Source organism: Giraffa tippelskirchi, chromosome 11 (genome assembly GCF_054371585.1).
Source record: "Giraffa tippelskirchi isolate mGirTip1 chromosome 11, T2T-mGirTip1v1.2.pri, whole genome shotgun sequence".
NCBI classification, from domain to species: domain Eukaryota; kingdom Metazoa; phylum Chordata; class Mammalia; order Artiodactyla; family Giraffidae; genus Giraffa; species Giraffa tippelskirchi.
Window position 1 is genome coordinate 16,917,611 of NC_137285.1, and position 18,103 is coordinate 16,935,713.

The following is an 18,103-nucleotide window of genomic DNA, read 5'->3' on the forward strand; positions in this document are numbered from 1 at the left end:
GTAAATATCTTTTTAATACTCTATGTGATGAAACTGAAGTACTCATAAAGCACTTCTGTTGCATACCTAAGTACGTTGTTGTTTTGAGATAAAACCTTTGTACCACTGTTTGACTTAGGGGTTGAACTAATCATGTTTTTTGGGGAACATCATTTTTCCTTAAATGAATGACAGATAGACTGTGGTATTCAGATTTGGGTATTTGGCAGATATTTTCTCAAAAATGAATGTAGCAAGACTGTCACTTCAAGGAAAACAATAGAAACTATGGTTACCAATGATAAAGTTGGAGCTTTCCAGTGAAAATAAGAATTTCGGAAAACTCATATCAACCCCAGTGAGCTTGATAGCTTGCCAATACTTAAAGACTTTTCTGATGAGATCAGAGGTGATATTAATTAATGGAATTTTGAAATACATAAAGACATATAACAGTAGAAGATCTGCATCACTCAGCAAACCATTATTTTCCAAATACTGATACATACTGTTAAAGAATCACACACACACACACAAAGAATCAGTCACATATGGGTAAAAAAGCCATATGTGGAAGAAAGATGAGTGGATTTCCTTCAGGTTTTAGATTCCACATTGCAACTAACCTGCAAGAAGCTATCTCTTGTTGAATTTCAGTATATTATCAAAGAAAAATACCCTTGACAATCATAAAAGGCTATGAGAATATTCCTCATTTTTCCAACCAAATCCTTGGGATTTTCTTCACATATTTCAACCAAAACAAAACATCACTACATTGAATGGAGAGGCAGATATAAAAGTCCATTTTCTGCTGTTAAGCTAAACGTTAAAGAGATTTTCAAAAATAAAAAAGAATGCCATTTCTTTTATTCATTTTTTTTTTGGCTTGGGAATATTTGATTACTTTTCATTAAATACATTTTGTTAACATGTAGCAGGTTTATTATAAGTATTTTTAAAACATTTAACTTTTAATACAGTGAATGTTGATATCTAAACCTATATAAACTAAAGGTTTTTATGAACTTTATTTCTTAAGAGTGTAATGAGGTTCTGGGACCAAAAATGTACAAACGATTATTCTAAATAGTTCTTTACACTTGGGCTGGTCTCCTTTGACTATTCATGGGAAAATAGTACCTAGGGCCAAACCTGCAGCAGAAAATGATCACTTCCTAGTCAGGTTAGGCAAGGGAACATTGTGAGGAAGGATCTTCAGAAATTATAATATTATTAGCATTGTAATAGTTCATTTTCACAGTATCAGGTAAGTCTAATAGAGTAGGACCACTGAGTTTAAGGAAGGCAAGACAAAGACCTTTGGGGAAAGATAGGCTGCAAGTCTGCATTAAGGAAAAATAAATAGCTGAAACCTCTTTTGATTAAGAATTCTATTTGCTCTTGTCCCTAATCTATTTTTAGGAATAACTTCTCCTTTCCTGGTCAAAAAAGACAAAAGGGATTTGCAGTTGGGTTTCACCATGGGCCCACGATTTCTGCTCAAGGGAACATAATAAAACCAGTGTTAGAACAGTGTTTTGTTGGAATGGTACCATGGTCAGCTCTCAAAGCTTACTCTCAGATTGATGTGGGAAACCCTCTATTGTCTGTCTCCTTTTCAATCCACAAGAGAACAAAGACAGCTCTGATGCTCAGGACCTTTGGAATTCTCTCCTTCAGTCTGAGGGTAGAAGTGATGCATATACCTGAATATTGTTAGGCTCTGAATTTAACCGGAGAAGGCAATGGCACCCCACTCCAGTACTCTTGCCTGGACAATCCCACGGACGGAGGAGCCTGGTAGGCTGCAGTCCATGAATTTAACAAGGAGAAGTTAGGAGAAACCATTTGACTCATTTCAGCTGAAATTTCCATCTTATTGTGATAAAAAGAAACACAGTGTGATCTAACTTAAAAATGGGTTGTCCAAGAGGAAAGGAACCAATTCTAGCTTCAGATGAGACTGTTTCTGAAGATAGGAGACAGAGCATCACCAGTGAGGTCAAAGCCAGAACTGACTGGAATCATCTAGTAGACTCTTCAGTCCTCGGTTTGGTGATTGCAGGAAGCTTTCCTGATATCACTTTGAATATCCACCCAGGCCATCTTGCTCACAATTACCATTTATCTTCCTCAAGATTTATATGTGAGGAAAGTAAAGAATAACAATATATGCGAACCCCGGAGTCAGTCTGCCTGGATCTGATCCTATCTCTCAAGCCCTCAGTTTCCTTCTCTGTAAAATGGGAAGAGTGATAGTACTGACTTTATAGGATTTTTGTAAAGATAATGCGTATTTAGCACTTAAAACAAGATATGGCACATAGTAAGTGTCTAATAAACAGAAGTTATTATTGGGCAGAATGTTTGCCTCGTATTTCCCACCTGTGAGCGGGTTTTTTCCATTATTTCTAAATAGAACCCCTTTCTTTCGGGGTTGTTGGTCTCCAAAGCATCTGATCCCTTATATTCCTGCGTCATCATCAAGATGCTGGGATACTGAAGTCATCTCTTCTATTGCTCTCTAGCGCTCCCTCTCCTGACTGCTTAACTCTCACAGGGAATCAGACCCCAAATCGTGGCTGTAGAAATGTCCTCAGTTCTCTTGGAGACCACCTAAGACTGAGACCCATTGAACATACAGAATCTCCTAAGCCCGAAGCAGGAGGGAGGCCAGGCTCTCAGAGGCGCCCGGATGGGAGAACGAGGCTGGGGGCGGGGCCGTGCTCCGAGGTGCTCGCGAGGCCACACCCCGAAGTGAGCGTGCTAGGGGCGGGGCCATACCGAGAGGTGGGTGTGAGGCCAGGGGCGAGGCCGCACCCGAGAAGCGCCAAGACCGTTAGGAAGGCAACAGCGGTCTCCACAGGTGGCGCGCTCAGGGGTTCAGGCCGCCAGTGTCGCCTGGACGCCGCTGAGGAGATCCATGAACCGGCGAATCGCTCGCGGACGCGGTGAACAGGTGCCCGCGCGCGTTAGGCGCCGGCAAGGGGCGGGGAGAGGGGGTGCGGCCGGCCTCGAGAACTGGAGGAGCTGAGGCAGGGAGGGAGGAGCTTGCGGGGCTGTGCTGCGCGCGACCTGGAACCGCCGTCGCTACTGCTGCCTCCGAGCCAAGGGACAAGGAGCTCGACTCCATCGAGCGTCGCAGCGACAGAAGAGCGCCCCGCGAGGCGTTGCCCGGGCGACCGCGTCAGCCCCACCTAGCAGCAACTGGGCGACTGAAAACCCAGCGGTTCCCCCTCGCAACCTTCCTCCTGCTTCTTGTCCCCTCAGTCTCCCCTTCCTCATCCTTTGTCAGCCCTTCCTCCCCAGCAAGCGCCGACCTCCTGAGCCCGGGATCGGCGGAGGGGCGCGGCCGGCCGGCGCGGCGGCGCCCCTCCACCCTGCCGCCTGGCGCGGGCCAGCCAGCCGCACTGCTGAGGGCTCCGCGCGGGCGAAGTCCTCCCGTCTCCTGCCTGGGCCTGGCGGCCGCGCTTCAACACCCGCCAAGCTGAAGAGGGCCTGCTGCGCTTGGCTGCACGCCGCGGCTGAGGTCGCAGTCCGTAGTGCTGTCGCCGCCCTCAACTCCTTTCCCGGGGGCCCCGCGGAGCTGGAACTGGCGCTAGAGGAGAAACTGGAGCTACTGGCGACCGGGGAACGGCCTTCCGAACCCGGGGAGCATCCCCAGGACAAGCCCAGGGAGGGTCGGACTGCAGCCACCGCGCCCGCCCAGAATCCGGCAGAAGGATCTGGTGTTAGCTACCCGAGGGGGCAAGGCATTGCTGGAGAGGAACCAAGACAAGAGTCGGCAGGATGAGCAGATGCACAAGGAACTGACAGAAAAGCTGGAGGTGAGGACGTCTCTCGGGCAACGAGTGAGACCGAGTGGGGACGCCTGGGGAGGCACCTACCGTCTGGGTAGCTTTGGGAGCCACTCATCCATCCCTCCGCCCCCTTCCCTCCTCATCCTACTGTTACCAAATCGCACGTGAACGTGCCCCAGGCACAGTGAGGCCAATCAACACTAAAACATTATAGAGTTTGAAACAGACAAGGGTTTATTATAGGTTCATACAAGGAGAGAGTGGCTCATACCCTAAAAACCCCAAGGTTACTGAAAGCTTTCAGCAAGCCCCTTCAAAAGCAAAAGGTGAGGGTGGGGTGTGGTTAGTTGCTGCAAACTTCTTGGTGTCAGATCCTTTGTTCTTCAGGTTAGGTCATGGTCAGGTAGCAATGTTCCTGTAAATTCTCTGAATTTATTCTATGAATTATTCTATGAATGTTATTCTCTGTCCTGACAAGAAAGAACAAGGTCCCAAGGCACAACTTTCACCCTCCAAGGTCCCAGTCCTGGCTAAGAGGAGGCAGATCTCAGGTGGCAGCTCCCTCAGGGCCTGGTTCCCACACCCTGCCCAGCTGTCATCCCTGAGGGAACCAGGCACGCAACCCAACTGGCCCTCAGTCTCCTCAGGCCACCCAAGTAGGGGAGACCAGGTCTGACAGACTGTGACCCACACAGTTGGCCACTGCTAGTAGGTCGCAGAGACAGGGATGGGGGAGAGGTTCACCACTACCTCAAGGCCTGGGGCACGACTAGTGGAGGGCCTTAGTCAGGGCTCTGGAGCAGGACATAGTCCCCAGTCTGTCCCCTGGGCCCTCCAGCTCACCTGCTGGCCCGAGGCTGGTGAGCTTGAGGGCCTCCAGGAGAAGGCCTGAATCTGCCTCTTACTTCACCCTCTACCTGATGATCTCCACACCACTAACCCTTAGCTGAATCACTTACCTAATGGTCCCTCATTGACTGTTACTTGTGGGCAGGGTCCACTGTGGCACTGACCAATAGCTGAACAGGACAACTACTGGTTGCTCATTGACAGTTTGTGGCGTATGGGCAGGGCCCACTGAGGAACCGGACCAATGGCTGAGCAAGACCTGTTGCCTAGTAACAAGATGTGGAGTAATGAGGCCCAGCAGTGGCTGCCTGCTAAGGGATGTGCCCATCCTGCTCTGTTACACTACCTCACAGAAAACTGTCTGGAAAGGGGGTGGAATGGACCATTTGGGATCATCAGAGAAGGGCATTCATTGAACCCACTTGACTTTCCCACACTGCTCTCAACAAATGGGTCCATGCAGGGTTTCAAACACTGTGGGCCCTTCTAGATATGTACTGTTCACAGCATCTAAAATAGAGCATACCTATGGCTAAGCAACCCACTCCAGTATTCTTGCCTGGGAAATCCCACGGACAGAGGAGCCTGGTGGGCTATAGTTCATGGGGTTGCAATAGGGTCAACGACTGAATGACTAACACTTTCACTTTCATGGATACTTTACAATGGGGCTTCCCTGGTGGCTCAGCAGTAAAGAATCCTCCTGCCAATTCCAGAGATGCAGGTTTAGCCCCTGGATTGGGAAGATCCCTTGTAGAAGGAAATGGCAACCCACTCCAGTATTCTTGCCTGGGCAATCTCATAGACAGGAGCCTGGAAGGCTACAGTCTGTGAAGTCACAAGGGTTGGACATGACTTAGTGACTAAACCATCCCCACCACCATGGCTACTTTATACAGCACTGAAGTGATGTTTGCACACAGAGTAATTAAAAAGCAGGGAAGCATTTAAAATATGCTCCAGGTTTTCAGAGAAGTAGTGAATCACTAATTAGGGTGTTATCCTAAAGCTTTTCAGCTGGGTTAAGGCCTCCAGGTAGCCATGTTTTAACTTCCCACTTGGAAGGAAACAACTGCCTTAAGGGAGCTTTATATAACCTTCAAATACTCAAGAATTAGGAAATATAGTTCCATTGCAGAAATAAGGTGAGCCTGAGCTCATCGTGTGACCATTGGTTAAGGATTTAATTTGGACTGCAGTATATTTATATGTATTTAAACAGTACTTTTCAGTTTCTGTTCTCGGTCTCACACATGCAGTTGGATGGTCAAATGCAACCTATGAGAACCATATAACTTGTCCTTTTCTGCCTGTACGTTTACTATTGTTACCCAATTTGGTTGCAGCTTTTTATTCTTACTTACAAGAGAATAATACAGTCCTGAATAAGGTCTGAAATTGACCCTAGTCTGGTCCCATATTACTGCTGCTTGTTGAACAGTCAGAATACAAATTCATAAACTTTTCTGTAATAAGTGTGTTTGTAGTCCAATGCTATATCAAATCAGAGAGGGGAAAAAAGGAAACCAGTGAGTGCCCTGTAGTTCAGTTAACTGCCTAGTTGTAGTTAACTAGCTAAGCCAGTCGATGAACTCCTGAGATACCACTCTGAAAAGTGGTTTGTGAAACCTATAGGTAAACTGCTGCTGCTGCTGCTAAGTCACTTCAGTCGTGTCCGACTCTGTGCGACCCCATAGACGGCAGCCCACCAGGCTCCTTCGTCTCTGGGATTCTCCAGGCAAGCATATTGGAGTGGGTTGCCATTTCCTTCTCCAGTGCATGAAAGTGAAAAGTGAAAGTGAAGTCGCTCAGTCGTGTCTGACTCTTCGCGACCCCATGGGCTGCAGCCTACCAGGCTCCTCCGTCCATGGGGTTTCCCCGGTAAGAGTACTGGAACTGCCAAAAAACAACTCCGTGAATTGAACTTTTTAATTTTCACTTGAAGCAGGCAACAAGAAATAGAAGGGTGTCTTTAAAAAGATTCAAAAATTAAAGAGATTTGAATATGATTATATAGAAGTATTACTGCAGGGCTGTGTGCTTGTGATTTGAAATTCCTTCAGTGAGGCATTTGATTAAAGAGACAGCTAACCTGAAAGAAACATCCTATCAGTCAGTTTGATTGGTGATAGATTTCAGGGTAATCCTGTGTTCAGTTACACACATTCTGGGTTCCATTTGGAACCTTTGTGCATGTCTTCAACAAAAGAAAATGATTTTCAAATTCTATAATGAGAAAGGTTCTGGCGTTTTGTTGTGAAACCAACCTTCCCTTCTCTGGAAGAAGGGAATATTTTTGCAGTTGTGAAATGGGCAACTTTTCCTATATGGCAGAGTGTTTTGTTTTGACTGACAAGGTTGAAAAGAAAAGAGAAAAAAAGGCTTTGGAATTTTTAGACCATGATGATGGGAAAGATTGAAGGCAGGAAGAGAAGGGGACAACAGAGGATGAGATGGTTGGATGGCATTACCGATTCAATGGACATGAGTTTGAGTAAACTCGGGGAGTTGGTGATGGACAGGGAGGCCTGGCGTGCTGCAGTCCATGGGGTTGCAAAGAGTTGGACATGACTGAGCAACTGAAATGAAATTAAATCCTTTTCACCCAGCAATTAGAACAAGAGAAACGTGAAGGAAGATGATTTGAGAACCCAGAAGGGGAGGGCGTGTGTCTGAGCTGGAGAGTGATGTGAAACAGCTTCAGTTTGAGTTGGAGAGTCAGCAAGCAAGGAAGCAGATTGAGAAGAAACATGGACTGTCCAGGGATTATCAGAACAGAACCAAAGGTTATTGGATCAACTCAGCAGGGTGAGTCACAAGTTAAAGAATTTGTAGAATAAAATTATAAAAGTTGTAACAGAGCTTTTGTGTAATGTCAATCATGTATATGGTAAGAGTAGTTCAGATTTTTGTTGCCTTTGGTACTGATATCAACAAATGAAGTGTTTTTCACCTATAAGAATTCCAGCTTCCAGGTGTCGGGAGCAAAGACCCTTGCCTGTCATTAGCCAGCTGTGAGATTTTGGCAATCACTTAACTTGGGAGTTTTCTCACCTTAAAAATGAAAGTTTGCTTAATGATTTCTGGTGTTTCTTATAGGGCTTGTTGTTGCGCTTGTTCTTCAGTTGCTAAGTCATGTTGGACTCTTTGCAACCCCTTGAACTACAGCATGCCAGGCTTCCCTGTCCTTTGCTATCTCCTGGAGCCTGCTCAAACTCACGTCCATTGAGTCAGTGATGCCATCCAACCATCTCATCCTCTGTTAGCCCCTTCTCCTCCTGCCCTCAATCTTTCCCAGCATCAGGATCTTTTCCAGTGAGTCGGCCCTTCACATCAGGTAGCCAAAGTATTGGAGTTTCAGTTTCACCATCAATCTTTCCAGTGAATATTCAAGGTTGATTTCCTTTAGGATTGACTGGTTTGATCTCCCTGCAGTCCAAGGGACTCTCAAGAGTCTTCTCTAGCACTACAATTCAAAAGCATCAGTCCTTCAGTGCTCAGCCTTCTTTATGGTTCAATTCTCACATCCATACATGACTACTGGAAAAACCATAGCTTTGACTATACAGACCTTGGCTGGCAAAGTTATGTCTCTGCTATTTAACATGCTGTCTAAGTTTGTCATGGCTTTTCTTGCAAGAAGCAAGTGTCTTTTAATTTCATGGCTGCAGTCGCTGTTCGCAGTGATTTTGGAGCCTAAGAGCTTAATAAAATCACTGTTTCCACTTTTTCCCCATCTATTTGCCATAAAGTAATGGGACCAGATGCCGTGATCTTAGTTTTTTTTTTATTTTTTAAAAAATTTATTTATTTTTTAATTGAAGGATAATTGCTTTACAGAATTTTGTTGTTTTCTGTCAAACCTCAACATGGATCAGCCATAGATCTTAGCTTTTTGAATGTTGAGTTTAAGCCAGCTGTTTCACTCTCCCCTTTCACTCTCATCAAAAGGTTCTTTAGTTCCTTTTGACTTTCTGCCATTAGAGTGGTGTCATCTGTGCATCTCTAAAAGTACATGATTCTTTTACCTAGAGAAAATATTTCACTGATAAAATTCTGTTAATGCTTTTAGCGCAAATGTTAAACGGTGCCATCTTTAAAAGGAAAATCTTGGGGGAAAATTTCTAGAGCAAATGGTTTTCATTGATGTTACATTTGTGACTATATCAATACATTTCTTCATATTATTTAAACATGAAAGGAGGTATGTATATCTATATTTAAAATTTGTTCTCTTTATTGTCACATTAAGTAAAAGTTCTTTTTTGTAGCTTTTTAAGGTGGTGTCATGGAAGTATTAATTAACCAAAGTCAAGACTGTAAAATCATTGCAGAGAAGGAATTTGAGGGTTGAGTAGGTGGAAATCTAGTTTAAAAACAGAACATACCTTTTACAAATGCAGAAACATTATTTATGCCCTGGTCTCTAAATCTACTTACTTTTGAAAATTAAGAGCTGGATTTATTATTGTACCTCAGCCCTTCTTATGTGTTGAAAATGAGTTCAGTTACCAGAGGGAAAAAGAACTTCTACTCTGATCTCATCCCTAAGCACAAATGATCTCAGAAGAGCACTGCTCTTGTCTGCATGGTTAGTGTTTGGTGCTTAGGTCTCTGGGAAAGGCTTAGCTAGAGCAGCATGTGAAGTTATTTCACTACGTTGTGTCATAGTTGCTTCCTATAGGAACCCTGAGACAGGTCAGAACCATTGTTCCTTACCAGGAAGTGCGAAGTAAATGCTCCCACTAGAGAAAAGAAGAGGAAGAAGGAGAGGTATAGAAGGAGAGAGTAGAACCAGGGGGCCGGGGGGAGATGAGGGGCAGTGGAGAGACAGGAGAGAGATGGGAAAAACTTGAAAAATAGCTAGCTGCAGGAGGTACTGAATGTATGTGAAGGTGAGAATTCAGTTGGTAGGTGGAGCTAAAGATCTCGCCTACTGGTTTCTTTCTTGTCTGGGGAAACAAATCACCATTTGATTGGCTGGAAAGGAGAAGCTGGACAGTTCTTCAAGAAGTCATTACAGGGCTAGCTCAGTAGCCTTTCTGACTCAATTCTAAAACTTTTTTTCAGCAGTTGGGAAGGATATCTTTATCCTTGTAAGACTTTATAGATTTTTGAGTCTTTGTTCAGCATTCATGAAAGATTAACCAGAGAGGCCTGGCTAGATTGACTTATTTGCTCAAAAACATTTATTTAATACTTTATTTTTATTATTACAACAGTCTCTTTGTCTTTTTAAAAAACTTTTTAAAGGCTCAGACAGGCTCCTCTGTCCATGGGATTCTTCAAGCAAGAATACTGGAGTGGCTAGCCATGCCCTCCTCCAGGGGATCTTCTTGACCAAGGAATCAAACCCTACTCTCCTGTATCTACTATAGGAAGATTCTTACCACTGAGCCACTGGGGAAGCCCAGTTATCCCTCATTTAATACGTATTCTGAATAAGTGTTTCTTATGGAGACTTATGAAAGGAATACAACCAACCAGAACAATTTAGGAGGAAAGTATTTCTTGGGAGCTAAGTTTCTGTTGAGCAGAAGCTGACTCAACTCTGCTTTCCGATCTGGTGAAATATAGGTGGCCTAGAGAGATGGAGTAAGAAAACAAATACTAGCGTGACATAGCAAGAGCACTCTCATCTCTTTACCACTCTGGAATGGACGTACTGGTATTTATTCTTTGTTTGACACATGAGGAAACTGAGCATGAGAAGTTTAGTGACATTGCCCAAGGCTTTGCACAGGTTACAGGTTAACCACTGGTTTCAAGAGAGGTTTTGGTATATTTTCAAGAATGGGTGGTCAGTCAGAAACAAGAACCTCACATTTATTTCCATCTTATTGGCTTATTTTTTAGTTGCTTTTGCTGAATGTTATTGTTTTGGATACTCTTTTAACTTCCAAGTCACTGAGTAAAGTGAATCTAGAGGTTTGGAGTCCACTTTCAGCAGTTTGTTATGTCAGGGGTGTGCTGGGAATACAAACAAGAATTTGTTGAGAGGCTCACTTCAGCTAGAAAAGAAAAGTAGCTTTTGCATATAGGAGCGCCCTTCTGTGAAGACAGCATTTCCAGCTTTTTCCAGATTGGTACTGTTGCTCCTTAGTAGGTTAAATACGTTATTTGAACCTGCTCTTAATTATTTAGGGGCTTCCATGGTGGCTCAGATGGTAAAGCGTCTGCCTGCAATGCTGGAGACCCAGGTTCAATCCCTGGGTCGGGAAGATCCCCTGGAGAAGGAAATGGCAACCCACTCCAGTACTCTTGCCTGGAAAATCGCAAGGATGGAGGAGCCTGGTAGGCTACAGTCCTTGAGGTTGCAAAGAGTCGGACACGGCTGAGCGACTTCACTTTCTTTCTTTAATTATTTACCCAGAGAGAGCCATGCCTGATTCAGGAGTCCTCAGGTTGGTTCTGTTAGTATCATGTTCTGATAATCTTTTTCAAAAGAGGAGAGCTTGAGGTTCTAACATATTAGGTCTAAATTTGGGAGGTTGCAAGGTCCAAGATTCAGATGAGTCACTGTGGGAGTAGATCTTCTAAATGGTGCTAGATTTGACTTAATACAATGGCAGTGGGCTTTTTTTTTTTTAACATTGAAATCTGAATTCCATTGGTCCCTGTAGGCAGCTTAGTATATTGCATTGGAGTAATGAAAACAGAATGAAATGAGTTGCCCCTGCCTGGTGTGGAGTGAGGTCTCTAATTTTTGTACCTGCCACATGGATTGCAGGTGATAGGTTGGAGTTTACTGGCATAGAAAAAAAATTGACTGCAAATCACACGTTCTTTTGTTACTATGCTGCCTGACCCATAGTTCTCGTCCCTGAATATTGTTTCCTTGAAAAATAAAGTACCTGAAATCAGTGAGTAAACATAATCAGCAGAAAAGCTGGTAATATTTGTTTTGACTCTGATAGCACCTTCTCCATTGCTCTTCATTGGTGTCCAGGACAATGAAACAATACTATCATGTATTTTTAGAATTGAAAAATAATTTCTAGTCTAGCTGGACCAGACCAGAAAATGTTGGTAAAATGTTTTTCAGAGGTTCTTCAAATTTGATTGTGTTTTTAAATATTTGTTACACTTTGAAGAGCCATTACCAAAAAACACCCTATGTTCTCTTGAGATGAATGCCAGTTTAAGTGGGTGAAAGACCATTGGTGCCTCAGGTTGTGCTGCCGGTTTACCTTGCCTTTGTGCCCTCTCTGTTAACTAAATAGTATGATGCTGTTGTAACCTGAGCTGTGTAAAATCTGGTGGCATTTTTATCTTCTTCACTGGGTGAATTTAAAAATTTGTGTTCAGTATTTTAAAATCAGAGCTAAGCTAAATCCACAAATACATCAATACTGAGTAAAGTTACCACTGTCATCTTTGTCCTCTAATTTCAAATTATTTTTAGAAGGCCTAAGATTGAGGGCGGGAGGAGAAGGGGACGACAGAGGATGAGATGGTTGGATGGCATCACCGACTCAATGAACATGAGTTTGGGTAAACTCTGGGAGTTGGTGATGGACAGGGAGGCCTGGCGTGCTGCGGTTCATGGGGTCGCAAAGAGTCGGACACGACTGAGCAACTGAACTGAGTTATTTTTAATGAGTTTATAAATCTTATATAGTTAAACTTATAAAATATTTAATATTAATAAAAGATAACCTTTATCTATATCTGTTTATTGAGACTTCTTATAAGATTACACATGTAAAAGTATATGAGTTGGGAAAAAACCTCACCAGACATAAATTGGAAAGCCATTAGTTTAGATCAGTAGTTCTCAAACTATAGTCTGAGGAGCCATAGGTCTCCAAGAGGTGCCTCAGAATAGTTATCAAGTAGTACAATTCAGTTATTTTTAGCAAATTTGTAGAATTGTGCCACCATCACTGTGAACCACTTTTAGAAAATTTCTATACTTCTGCCCTCCCTGCAAAGATTCCCTGGTGACCTTTTGCAGTCAGTTTTTAATCCCCACCCTCAGCCCCAGACAAACACTGATCTGCTTTTGATCTGTATTGATGTCTTTCTTAGATATTTTGTATAAGTAGAATTGGACAACAGATAGTTTTTGTGTGTGTCTGACTTCTTTAGCATAATGTTTGTGAGGTTCACTTACATTGTAGCGTATATCAACAGTTCCTTTTTTATTGCTGAATGTATCCTGTTGTGTGGATGTAGTGCATTTTGTTTATCATTTCACCAGTTGATGGACATTTGGATCATCTAGTTTTCGACTATTATAAATTGTGCTGCTATGAACATGAACTTGATTCATGTGCATGTCTTTGTGTGGACATGTGTAACTTTTTAAGAAACTGCCAAACTGCTTTTCAAAGGACCATGCATCATTTTGCATTTCCATGTGCAATGTCTGAGAGTTCCAGTTTCAACAAAAAAGACACTTTTTAATGTTAAAAAAAAATGGTGTATTCTCACATGATAATAGATGTCATTTTAGTATCTGCAGGATGATAAAAAAGAACAGAAATGACAAGGAATTAGTAATATTCTTAGAAGGATTTATATTCTGTAATCACAACAGCATTTAATGACTTGATGCAGTTGTCTATAGGCTGTACTTAGTGTGTGTACTCTTATAGCAATTCATGGCCCACAAGGATCATGGTTGGAAGCTACTGGTCCAGATGATGTGTTTATAAATAAATATAAGCCATCTTTTAATCATCTTCTATAAAAGAGACATACTTCATAAAGTTGTTTGGAAACCAAAGCATTTGGCCCATACTAGGTGCTCAATTAGTGACAGCTGTTACTACTAGGAATTAGGGTGACTTTAAATAGCAGGAGACTTGGGTTCGATCCCTGGGTTGGGAAGATCCCCTGGAGAAGGGAAAGGCTACCCACACCAGTATTCTGGCCTGGAGAATTCCATGGACTGTATAGTCCATGGAGTTGCAGAGTCGGACCCGACTGAGCAATTTTCACTTTCACTTTTGTAGCCATACAGGTGAAAATTCTAACTTTTCTGAACCAGGTTAAACTAATAGCAGTATCTTCTTTATTCAAACTGACTTGGAATAGAGACTAATTGGATTTTTGGAAACATCTCTTTTCCATACTTCTTGCTGACTTCAAAATGTTGCTTGTATCTATCCATTTCGTTTGATTTCATCTTTTTTGAATTGGAAACTCGTCTTCCCCACCCTCAAATTTATCAAAGCCCCTTAGCAAATGTTGTTCCTGTATTCTACAGCTGTAGTTCTCATCTCTGGTGTGCATAAGAATCACCTGGGTAGTTCTTGCACTGAATACTGATTCCTGGGTCCCACCCCCAGAGATTCTCATTTAACTGCTCTGTGATCTGCACATCAGCATCTTTTTTTAAAAGGCAGGTGATTATAATGTATGGCCAAGATGAGAATTATTATTCTAATATGAAACAGGATTGGTGATAGTGTTCTTGCCTACTTGAGTATCAATAGTCAGTGTTAAAAGTATCTTAATTCCTTCATTGTAAAGACATTAAGCAAAATAGAGTATCTGGGATACCCTGTTAGAATGACACAAAGCTGCTGGAGGAATCTCTCAGGTAAGCCTTTCTTCCACCTAAGTGGTACAGTCAGTGTCTGAAAGGAGTTAGTGAGTAATGAAAACAAAAACTTTAAGCCATGCTGAAGTCAGGGCGTGTTTCATTCATCATCACTTCTTCTAGGAGGCAACGTGGCATAGTGAAATGGATTCAGGTTTTGGCACTAGATGAATCTGGGTTTATTTTGGATCTGTAGATTACTATGTTGATTGAGATTCAGAGTTTGCAATTGCACATTTTTCTCATGTGGAAAAAAATAGGGATTATGAAAAACACAGCAGGAATCATACTATACACCATACAGGGTTGTTAGCATTGTAGACTATATATAAAATCCTTAGCAAACTTTCTGGCTTAGTAAATGGCAATTGTATTGTATATACCATCCCTCCTCATTCTAAAGACGGTCTTTGACTTGTTTGTATCTCCAGTACCGATCACAGTGCCCTAATGCTCAGAAGGTTATAAAATTTGATGATGGTATAGAAAATCTGATTTCTTTTTTTTAATCAATTACTCATAGGTAAATAATAGAGTTGTGGCATTATAAAATTATTGCTCAGCAAGTAAGTGTTGCTACACATTATTTAATGGCAGGATCCCTTCATTTTTGTTTAATGAGATTCATGGTCAAAGTCATGCAGTGTCAAACAATCCAGGGAAAAAATAGTAGCACCTCAGTATTTAGCAAATGATGCTTTAGTGGCTATAGTAAGTATGATATAAACAAGAGATATGGTTGCAAGAGAAGGGACAATTATAAAAATAGACAAGAACTTAATGTGAGAAAAATCAAGAGTTAAAAAGGTTAGGACAGATACACAAGCCAGAATCAGAGCATATTAGACAAATGCAGTTCATCGTGTATTTTTTTTCCTAGCTCTGACTTCAGAAGGCCTAGAAGCAATGAAATACTAGTAGTAATAAGTACCCCTAATGCACAGAGTTTTACTTCCTAAATATCATTCTTGACTAAAAGGGACCAAGGCTCCTTGAAGAAATTACTAATTCCAAGTTTGTAGTAGGAATTTACGCTGAGCCTGAGACATCATTTTGTGCTAGAAGCAAGAAAGTTTTCAAAACCTAATGGAATAATTATGTGTGTACATCAGTTTAGCAGCAAGATCTTTCTTGACCCACCCCTTCATTTAATGAAAATGAAAGCAAAAATAAACAAATAGGACCTAATTAAACTTAAAAGCTTTTGCACACCAAAGGAAACCATAAGCAAGATGAAAAGACATAAGGAAACCGTAAGCAAGACAACCCTTAGAATGGGAGAAACTATTTTCAAATGAAGCAGCTGATGAAGGATTCATCTCCAATATACACAAACAGCTCATATAGCTCAACATCAAAAAAAAAACAACCCAATCAAAAAAAATAGGCAGAGACATAGACACTTCTCCAAAGGAGACATATGGATGGCCAACAAACATGTGAAAAGATGCTCAACATCACTAATTATGAGAGAACTTCAAATCGCAACTACAATGAGGTATATCTATCACCTTATGCCCATTGCTGCTGCTGCTGCTAAGTTGCTTCAGTCATGTCTGACTCTGTGCAACCCCATAGATGGCAGCCCACCAGGCTCCCCCGTCCCTGGGATTCTCCAGGCAAGAACACTGGGATGGGTTGCCATTTCCTTCTCCAATGCATGAAAGTGAAAAGTGAAAGTGAAGTTGCTCAGTCATGTCTGACTCTTAGTGACCCCATGGACTGCAGCCTACCAGGCTCCTCCGTCCATGGGATTTTCCAGGCAAGAGTACTGGAGTAGGTTGCCGTTGCCTTCTCCATTATGCCCATTGAAATGGCCATTACTAAAAAATCTACAAACAGTAAATTCTGGAGAGGGTGTGGAGAAAAGGGAACCCTCTTGTACTTTTTGTGGGAATGTAAATTGATACAGCTACTATGGAGAGAAGTATGAAGGTCCCTTTAAAAACTAGAAATAGAACTACCATATGAGCCAACAATCTTGCTACTGGGCATATACCCAGAGAAAACCATAATTCCGAAAGACACATGCAACCCAATGTTCACTGTAGCCCTACTTACAATAGCCAAAACATGGAAGCAACCTAAATGTCCATCAACAGATGAATGGATGAAGAAGATGTGGTACATATATACAATGGAGTATTACTCAGCTATAAAAAAGAATAAAATTGGGTCATTTGTAGAGACATTCATGGACCCAGAGACTGTCATACAGAGTGAAATAAGTCAGAAAGAGAAAAACAAATACTATATATTAACACGTATATGTGGAATCTAGAAGAATTGTACAGATGATCTTATTTGCAAAGCCCGAATAAAGACACACAGACTGGACACCAAGAGGGGAAAGGGTAGGGGTGGGGTGAATTGGGAAATTGGGATTGACATATACACACTATTGATACAATGTAAAAATACTCTATATAGGATCATTCCAAGCTGGAATCAAGATTGCTGGGAGAAACATCAATAACCTCAGATGTGCAGATGACACCACCCTTGTGGCAGAAAGTGAAGAGGAACTGAAGAGCCTCTTGATGAACGTGAAAGAGGAGAGTGAAAAACGGGCTTAAAACTCAGCATTCAAAAAACTAAGATCATGGCATCTGGTCCCATCACTTCATGGCAAATAGATGGAGAAACAATGGAAACAGTGACAGACTTTATTTTCTTGGGCTCTAAAATCACTGCAGATGGTGACTGCAGCCACAAAATTAAAAGATGCTTGCTCCTTGGAAGAAAAGCTATGACAAGCCTAGACAGTGTATTAAAAAGCAGAGACACTACTTTGCTGACAAAGGTCCATCTAGTTAAAGCTATGGTTTTTCCTGTAGTCGTGTATGGATGTGAGAGTTGGACCATAAAGAAGGCTGAGTGCTGAAGAATTGATGCTTTTGAACTGAGGTGTGGAGAAGACTCTTGCGAATCCCTTGGACAGCAAGGAGATCAAACCAGTCAATCCTAAAGGAAATCAACCCTGAATATTCATTGAAGAACTGATGCAGCAGCTCCAATACTTTGGCCACCTGATGCGAAAAGGTGACTCACTGAAAAAACTGATGCTGGGAAAGATTGAAGGCAGGAGGAGAAGGGGACGACAGAGGACAGGATGGTCGGATGTCATCACTGACTAAATGGACATGAGTATGAGCAAGCTCTGGGAGATAGTGAAGAACAGGGAAGCCTGGTGTGCTGCAGCCCATGGGGTCACAAAGAGTCGGACATGACTGAACGACTGAACAACAACAATAATAAAATAGATAACTAATGAGAACCTACTGTATAGTTCAGCACTGAACCTACTCAGTGCTCTGTGATGAACTAAATGGGAAGGAAATCTAAAGAAGAGGAGATATATGTATACATCTAGTTGATTCACTTTGCTTTACAGTAGAAACTAATACAACATTGTAAAGCAACTATACTTCAGTAAAAAAATTTTAAATAAATTTCTCTTTCTGGTAATTCATTATTAGCGTACAGAAATTCAACAGATTCCTGTTTATTGATTTCGTATCCTTCAACTTTACAGAACTGATTTATTCTAATCGTTTTTTGGTGGAGGCTTTAGGGTGTTCTATATATAATATCATGTCATCTGCAAACAGTGACAGCACACCCCCTCCTTCTAGAGGAACCACTATCCAGACTTTTTATGATAATCATTCCTTTTCTTTGCTTTCTAGTGAGTTTTACTTGCTAAGTGTGTTATCTGCAAATAATAGCGTTTTGTTTGCTTGTTTTTGAATTTTGCATCAGTGGAATCATACAATGTGAATTATTTTGTGTCTGACTTCTTTTCACTTAGCATTTTGTTTTTGTAGTTCATCCATGTTGATACTTATAGCTTAGGTAATTCATTTGCTTTGATTGTGTGAATATATAACATACCTGAGTCGTGTCCTGGTACCTTGACTGA

The 18,103-nt window shown here is 41.9% G+C and overlaps 1 protein-coding gene across 1 annotated transcript in view; it reads left to right on the plus strand.

Moving 5' to 3' along the window:
- The first annotated feature begins 2,298 nt into the window (after window positions 1-2,298).
- Window positions 2,299-18,103, plus strand: part of LOC145525192 (uncharacterized) — an 83,947-nt gene continuing 68,142 nt past the window's right edge. The window contains exons 1-4 of the mRNA XM_081538032.1: window positions 2,299-2,308; window positions 2,543-2,933; window positions 3,022-3,809; window positions 7,241-7,439. Coding sequence (XP_081394158.1) covers window positions 2,299-2,308; window positions 2,543-2,933; window positions 3,022-3,775 — 1,155 coding nt within the window. The 3' untranslated portion in view covers window positions 3,776-3,809; window positions 7,241-7,439. The remainder of the gene's footprint in view (window positions 2,309-2,542; window positions 2,934-3,021; window positions 3,810-7,240; window positions 7,440-18,103) is intronic.